This window comes from Agrilus planipennis, unplaced genomic scaffold, assembly GCF_000699045.2.
Source record: "Agrilus planipennis isolate EAB-ADULT unplaced genomic scaffold, Apla_2.0 scaffold365, whole genome shotgun sequence".
Classification (NCBI taxonomy): Eukaryota; Metazoa; Arthropoda; class Insecta; order Coleoptera; family Buprestidae; genus Agrilus; species Agrilus planipennis.
In genome coordinates this window covers 118,085-126,547 of record NW_020439243.1, presented here as the reverse complement: position 1 = coordinate 126,547, position 8,463 = coordinate 118,085, and the positions used below count along the sequence as shown (strand labels likewise).

Genomic DNA, 8,463 nt, shown 5'->3' with positions numbered 1-8,463 from the left:
TTTTTTTTAGAACTTAAGTTTCACAACAACAAATTACAATACCTGCCACTTTCGTTGGAACCGCTGTTACTTCAGGAAAATGGAAAGCGGCATCTTGACCTTTAACTCCTGCAGGAACTGTATAATCTACGTAGAACATTTCAAATTAATTTGACCCCGTAATAGTGTAGACTGTACATCACGGTTTTTCTGTGTTGGGCAGAAAACATCCTTTCTTTACTTATTGTAAAGCATGATTGAAGTACTTAATATATTACTTACTTTCAGGATAGGTAAAAGTACTTTTCACAAAAATTTTAAAATATTACAAGTTGTGAAACTACTCACTATTGCTCAATAACGCCACAACTACTGGGGAATTCCTCCGATAATCGCAACCGCCGTCGCATCATCTGTTGTCGTTTCAGTAAAATGTATGTCGCCTAGTATATCGGTAATGTCGATTTTGGTAATTTAAAAAAATTAAAAACTTACGTGGGGTAAACTTAGGTGTCGCTCGCGCTCGACATTTCATATGTACTCATGACTAATCACTAACTCTATAACATCTAACCATAGAGACTAACTATAGAATATACATATATAGAATAACATATACACAACATACACAAGAAATGAAATCGCTGTCTGATACGTACATCTATGATACTAACCATAACCTCATACCATAAGTAACTTGTGAATGTAAATCTTGAATCTGCTGTAATTTTAATATAAGAGAGTGAAGTGCACTGTATATTTAAATGTCCTGTCTTCTTTTTTAATTTGATTGTAAGCTTCAAACGTTCCATCACACTTGAACAGTAATGCTAATGCAGGAATAATGTAAATAATAAGATGAAGTACACACATAGCAAGGTATTAATAACCTATTAAATTCCTTCTAGTGCATATATATTTGGTTAATTTATCTTCACGTACTATTTCATCAAAATGGAAATACCTTCAGAATCTAATAACAAAAATTCAATGGAAAATTTAACAAAGGAAGAATTAGTAGAAAAATGCAAAACTCTTTTACAGGTTACTGATAAAGACAAGCAAGTTAAAAATACACTTATACAGGAAAATAAAATACTTCAAGAGCGTTTATCTGATATTGAAAAGAATGTAAATAATACCAACAGGGAATTAATTGAGAATTTAACACATCAGAAGTTAGAATTAGTTTCTACAATTTCAAATATGGAATTTGAAAAAAGTACTTTACAAAGTGAACTAAGTCAATGTCATATAAAATTGTCAGATTTGGAAAATAAGTTAGGTGACATGGATACACAAAATCAAAGTTTTAAGAGACAAGTACAGCGTCTTAATGATGAAAATGAAGGTTTGTTAATAAACTTGGATGCATTAGAAAAAGAAATTAAAGAAGTTAAAGATATTAACTGTAGTTATCAAAAGGAACTTACTATGTTACATGATAAAAATATAAACCTTATGAAAGAACAGCATAAATTTATTGAAATACAGAAAACTTGTGAAAAATTGCAAGAAAACATAAGATTTCGAAGAGAAAATACTAAACTATCTGACAAAGATGATACTTTAGAAAATAAACACAAACTAGAAACTGAAGGAACTACATCTGAAGAACAGCATAATGAAAATAACACTTCAAAAATTATCCAAGATACGATCAAAGATTTACATCAAAATACTTCATATTTAATGCAAAAAAATGAGGAATTAACTCTTGAAAATGGTAAATTAAGTGAAGAAAACAATAGTCTTTATAATCAAAACAAGGAATTGGTGCATACATCATCTAAATTAAAGAAAATTGTTAGTGAGTATGAAAATACAATAATTGACCTTAATAGAAAAAATAAAGAAAAAGAACAACAAATTGAAAATTACTTAAATTCTAAGGATGATCTTAATACAGAATTACATAAAAATAGAGCACTGATTGAAAAATTGCAACAAGACCTTCATTCTACAGCAGCCAAACTTGCTGACAATCAAATTGTATGTAGTGGCATTACAACTGATCTCCAAAATACCAATGAAAAACTAAAAGAAAAATTGAAATCCTATCACTCAAAAATTGTTAAATTTGCAAAAGATGTTGCAAGTTTAAAAAATTTGAAAGATACCTTGATAAATGATTCTAAGAAATATATATTGGAAGCTCAAAATTGGCAGAAACAATTAGAAATATTATCAAATGTTTTTGTGAATGAGTTAAACAGAATCAAAAATGAAAATTTGTTACTATTAAAAGAAAATGTAGCATTTAAAGAAACACTTGCAGATTCTAATAAAAATTATGAAACATTGGCTAAAGAAAAAGAGACATTGCTACAGAATTTTGATAATATTTCTCTAAACAATATTGGAAATGAAAACAAAATTGGAAACCTAAGTACAGATAAAAAATCAACTGAAGAAAATTCCTTAATCAAAAAGGAATTTTGTCCTGTGAAAACAATAAGTGATACTTTAGAAAATGAAATACAATCACTAAAAGTGAAAAACAAAGAGTTAGATGATAACCTAGGAAAAGAAATTGCAGAAGTTTTAGCTTTAAAAACAACAAATCATGAATTACAATTAGAAAATCTTAATTTAGAAAAGTTGAAACTTGACGAATCTAAAATTAGTTCAAAAGATAAAATTAACTCTGAAGATCTATCTTGTTTTACAACTAAAAATAAAGAAAATCTACAGAATTTTTGTAAAGTTAACACTGAAGAAGATAGTAAAGATGTCGAAGGTGTTCATATTCAAAAGCAATTATTAGAGTTACATAGCATAAATGAGATCCAATTGAAAGAAATTAATGAATGCAAACAACATAATGAATGTTTAATCAAAGAGTTAGAAACTTTAAAAACTGCTGAAATAGGTTTAGCTGAACAATCACGACGAGAAATTGTAAAATTGAATGAAGAAATTCTTCGCCTTACTAATATTAATGAAGAACTTCAAGAAAGAATAAAGAAAAATGAAAAATTGCTTCTATTAACACATTTTAAAGAAACTCAGACAAATGAAAATTTGGATAAAGAAAATGAATTAGAAGAAACTGTAAGTATTTTAAAACGTGAACATAATGAGTTATTATCTGAGATGAATTTTATGAATCAAGAGCTTAAGGAACGTGGTGAAATAATATCTAAGCAGGAGGAGCACTGTGAAGAACTGCGGAAGAAAATTAAAGTTTTTGAAATACAAAGTAATAAAGCCAGTGAAATAATTCAAGCAAAAGAAGGTATAATTACTGAACTACAAACGGAATTACAAAACTTAAAACAATATTTATCAGGTCAAAATTTCAAATGTGAAGAAGATAATCAATTAAATTCTGTAGTAGATGAATTAAGACAAAAAATAAATCTAGTTGAATACCAGTCTCATGAAAAATGTGATAATGAAGTAGATTCAATGTCTGCCTCTACCATATCAAAAACAGAAGAAATAGGCAGACTCAAAGATTTGGAAGGATCATGGGAAGAAAAATATGGAAAATTAAGATCATTAGCAATCAAACTTAAAGGCAAGGTAAGAAATTTAGAAGAAGAAATAGTCAAAGAACAGCAAGAAAGGACTCATTTACAACAAAAATTTTCAAATAGCATTAAAACTTCCCAAATGCTTCAAACCAAATGTGATAAAGTCGAAGATGAACTTGATAATATTAAAACTGAAAATGAAAAATTATCCAAAAAGCTTGATTCAGCAGCACTAGAATTGAGTAGTGCAAAAAAACAGCTTTCTATAGACGAAGAACAGATATGTGAATTGAAACGTCAGATAGAAACTCTAACTAGAGAAAAACAGGAAGTTAATAACTGGAAGCGACAAGTTGGAGGAAAGATACAGACCTTAAGGAAAGAAGTAGAAGTTAATTCAGCTCTCAAAAAGGATCTTGAAAATCAAATATCAAAACTAAAAGCTGATCTTGAATTAAAAGAGCACGAATTAAAAGAAGAAATTGAGCTTCACAGTCAGACAAAAAGCTTACTTCAAGAGTCAAATAATGAATGTAAAAAGCAGTCAGTGCTTAATTTAGAAATGCAAGATTATGAGCGAGGCCTAAAAGATCTGTCTCAAAAATTAGAAAAGAAACAAGAAATCATACAAAGTTTTAAAGCTCAACTAGAATCCCAAAAAACAACTTCAAATGCATTGAAAGAACAAAATCGAGTATTAGAAGAACGTTTTCAATTGAATGAGGTGGAATTGGATGAAGCTAGAAAACGAATTAGTGCCTACCAAAAGAATATAAACAATTTGGAAGCTGTCATCATAAATAAAGATGAAAAAAATGCAGAATTGATGAGCTCAATTGAAAATTTGCGTCTGCAAAATGAAGAATTATCTGCTGCGTTGTCTAAGGTGATTTCAGAACAGCAAAAGGCAAACTTGAGCCTAAAAAGTGAAAAAGAATACTTACAAAGTCAAAACATAGGTTTGGAACAACGCCTACGTGAAGTTCAAGGTATGTTAAATATTCAAGAAGAAGAACTAAATTTACTACAAATGGATTATCAGAATTATAAAGTTAGGGCACAGACTGTACTTAAACAAAGTCAAAATCGAGATGTTGCACAAGAAGAAAAATTATCTCATGAACTTTCCACTTCCAAAGCACAAATTGCAGTTTTAACGGAGCAGTTGAAAGATTCAAGGTAAGCATTTGTAATGTCATAATTTTTCTCTACAACATTTTGTTTATTATACTCGCACTAAATAGCAAATGTCTAACTTTTGCGTTTATTGTTTGTTAATTGTACCTACTTATAGTGGGTAGAAAATAAAGACTGGTAAACTAAAGAGGGTTACCCTAATTACCATTACGTGGACTCTTGTTTCGCAATATGAAGGAACGTTGCAGTGGCAAGTAATTAGGGCGAATCTCTCTTGTTAATTTTTTTGGAAATAAACTTCAAAAACTAATGATTTAATGAAAAAAATTATTTGATATATTGGAATAGAACGATCGAGAAATGTTTTGATGTTTGAGTTAAACAGAATCAAAAATGAAAATTTGTTACTATTAAAAGAAAATGTAGCATTTAAAGAAACACTTGCAGATTCTAATAAAAATTATGAAACATTGGCTAAAGAAAAAGAGACATTGCTACAGAATTTTGATAATATTTCTCTAAACAATATTGGAAATGAAAACAAAATTGGAAACCTAAGTACAGATAAAAAATCAACTGAAGAAAATTCCTTAATCAAAAAGGAATTTTGTCCTGTGAAAACAATAAGTGATACTTTAGAAAATGAAATACAATCACTAAAAGTGAAAAACAAAGAGTTAGATGATAACCTAGGAAAAGAAATTGCAGAAGTTTTAGCTTTAAAAACAACAAATCATGAATTACAATTAGAAAATCTTAATTTAGAAAAGTTGAAANGAGAATGCCAATTTGATTTTGGAAAAAGAAAATGTAGAATTAAGCATAAAACAAATGAAGAATGAAATAGATGATTATAAAAAACAACTTAATGAGATGTCCTGCAAATATCATTTGGCCGTTAGTGAACATTCAGACAGTATTAGGAATTTAAAAGTTCGTTGTGTTAATCTGTATTAAGAGTAGTTTTAATTATGAATATTTATAGATTCATTTAGAAACTGTTACACAGTGTTATAAGCAGCAATTGTCTGAACAAGAAGTTCGGCATAATAGAGAAATAATCGAATTACAAAGTAAACTAGAAAAAGGAAACTTTCTACTTGAAAATCAGTCAGCTGTACATCCAATAACGCCTCGTGAAGAAGGAGAAGGCTCCGAAAGTGTTGATTCCATTAATGTTTCCAATACCTATCCTGTACCATTAGAACGTCTCCTTAATAATGAATACGATCAAGAAGTAATACATATTAAAAAACAGCTTGTGCAGAACGATGCAAAAGTATCACATCTTACTGCATTGCTAGCTGATACAGAACAGGATTTGGCAAAGCATGTACAAATGAATAGACTTTTAAAAGAAGAGATTCGGAGACAACAGAGATCTGTGGAGCGAGAAAAACATGCTGAAAATTTGGAGTATTTGAAAAATATCATTTACAAGGTAATCGAAATTGGATAAAATAGTTCTTCAAAAAATTTTAATAACAGTTAAATTTCAAAAGAATTTTGAACGAGACAAAATCATACCAAATTACATATTCTGTTGTTTTAAATGTTCTTAGAAAATTCTAAATTATGTTTGCTGTTTTTTTTTGTACTTCTCCTAATGCATGTGATTAATAATAATTAGGTACCAATTTATAAGATAAGTATTTATTTCAGTGAAAATTAAAAAAAGATATCTTTTCAGTTTGTTACATTAAGTAGTGGTGATGAAAGGAGCCGCTTAGTGCCAGTACTTAATACTATTTTGAAATTCAGTAAAGAAGAAATACAAAAATTAAACGAAGTTGCTAGAGGTGAACAAGGACTTCGTGGTTGGACTAATTATTTATCATCTGCATGGACTTCGCCAAATAAACCCCAATAATAGATAAATAATAAATATAAGTATTTACTACCAATATTTTCTTGTTTATTATTCTTCATATAATTTGTATATTTTGTCCTTCATTAAATCTGAATTTAAATAATGTAAATTTCATTTTTAAAAAACCTCAAAAAGGAATTTCTTTTTATGTCGCAGCAATATTGTTAAAATCGTAATGCTACATAAACCAAATTATAAAAAAAACGTCAGTAATAATTTTTTCTTATATTTAATGTATGTAGACAATGTTATCCAAAATTCCACATAAAACGTTCAAAAACCTTGAACCCAAAATGCCTTCAGTTAATTTTAAGTCTCTAAAAACCAACAGAACTATTTGTTTTGCTTACATAATTAATTTGATTACCGAGCGGTTTCTTTATAATATTGATACTCCTAACGTACAAATGATAAATGCATATTTAATCACGTCTCATAGTATTATGTTCTAAAATATCGCTTTTCTGCCTAATTTGATTTTGAATTTCCCTCACAAAATTAATATCCGGTAGTAAGAAAACAGAATCTCAATTAGTCAAACGATTCTTATACTTATAAAATTTTTTGCAAACAGTTGTTAAAAATTTTCCCTTTAAGCATCTCGATGTTTTTATTCAGGAAGAGAAAATTTAAAAACACAATTAATTCATATTAATACGCCTAAAAATAGTAAAATCAATAATAAAAAAATCACTAGCCATCTCTATTTCCGCTTGTCTGCGCATTCAGAACGAGTCTCCACTCGCCCTCTTACTGTGCATTTCAAGGTGAGTGAGTATCTGTAGTGAAGTTGTTATTTGTTACCGGTGTTATATTTAATTCGGCCTATTTAGCTAGTGCCGAAATTTCTGCATTTACACAATCAGGTAAACGAAAGCAGTATTTATTGGAAATTACTATTATTTAATGTTGCATGCTAATTAAAACTCGCCAAATATTAAACAATTGAATTTGATAGTTTGCTTTCCGGTTGTCATAACTCATTGTCAATTTTTTGTGTAAACTGTAATAAACGCCGCATTAATTCTTCAGAACAAAGTATTTATGAAAATCGACTCGATTATTACAGTATAACTGACGACCCATAGGTACCTAATTCATTGACCTCAGTGATTTGACGTTTAGCGGAAAAGTGAGAACTGTTCATTGCCTTTTCGAGATAAGACGTATGTAATTTTCGAATTTTTCTTGTTAGTACTTACCTAGGTATTTGATGAGATATATTATGAATATCTACATTTTTCAATTATTGATTTTTGGGTCTTGAATTTGTATAAAACCTATATATGCAAAAGTAATTTACACAAATAAGTAGTAATCACTAGTGTATTTTAAATTCTATAACAGCTATATTTTATTTATGTATTACACAACGTATTTAATTTAGTTGAATAGGTCTTTCCCAGTACATATCTATAGTCTATCCCAATATGGCGCCTAGTCTTTAATTTTAATCATTATTTGCTCTTGTACCGCCTGCACTCTTTACTTCTTGGTTATGCTGAAGTTCATAAATTATTTGCAATAATTAAATAAATAATGTTAATGCATTTTCGCATTTTAAAATAAAAATTGGTCATGTCAGTATTGTCGCAGCCGGCTTTCACCTTTTAACTGTTACAATTAATAGGTGAATTTTCTACCACGTTATTTTGCTTTAATACTTATGAATGCATTGAAGAATAAAACACATACTGAGGTATATGCATATAATGGAAGCTTTCCAGTGAGGAAAACAAGATGACAATGTTTGACAATATTAAGTTACCAAAAGCATAGTACACTTGTGCGTGGAAAATAACGACATTCTACCTCGCTAGGAAGCTCCCATTAGAGATGCGTAGCTAGTTTAATATAAATTTATGTATCATACAAAATTTTGGATTTCTGAAATTCGTAAAATATTTTCATAAGAATATAGGTATGCATATACATATAAAGATTAATTTCTTTCGTTGCATTGCCACAATCATACTAATAACTAAATTTAATTATTAA

The 8,463-nt window shown here is 28.8% G+C and overlaps 2 protein-coding genes across 6 annotated transcripts in view; both read left to right on the top strand.

Moving 5' to 3' along the window:
• Nucleotides 1-625: 625 nt before the first annotated feature.
• On the top strand, nucleotides 626-6,537 carry LOC108742551 (GRIP and coiled-coil domain-containing protein 2-like). The gene is made up of 6 exons (XM_025978184.1): nucleotides 626-825; nucleotides 888-4,637; nucleotides 4,954-4,965; nucleotides 5,369-5,528; nucleotides 5,581-6,036; nucleotides 6,286-6,537. Exons 2-6 carry the CDS (start codon nucleotides 934-936, stop codon nucleotides 6,463-6,465), a joined length of 4,512 nt encoding a protein of 1,503 aa, XP_025833969.1. The 5' UTR covers nucleotides 626-825; nucleotides 888-933; the 3' UTR covers nucleotides 6,466-6,537.
• Nucleotides 6,538-7,153: 616 nt separating this feature from the next.
• LOC108742550 (elongation factor 1-alpha 2) overlaps nucleotides 7,154-8,463 on the top strand; it is a 15,648-nt gene continuing 14,338 nt past the window's right edge. For 2 of the 5 annotated variants that reach the window (XM_018477800.2, XM_018477799.1), the window contains exons 1-2: nucleotides 7,239-7,331; nucleotides 7,535-7,631. The gene's annotated coding sequence lies outside the window, so the exon portion shown is untranslated. Of the gene's footprint in view, nucleotides 7,332-7,534; nucleotides 7,632-8,463 lie in introns of all 5 variants that reach the window. The other 3 variants (XM_018477802.2, XM_018477803.2, XM_018477801.2) reach the window with 3 other exon arrangements.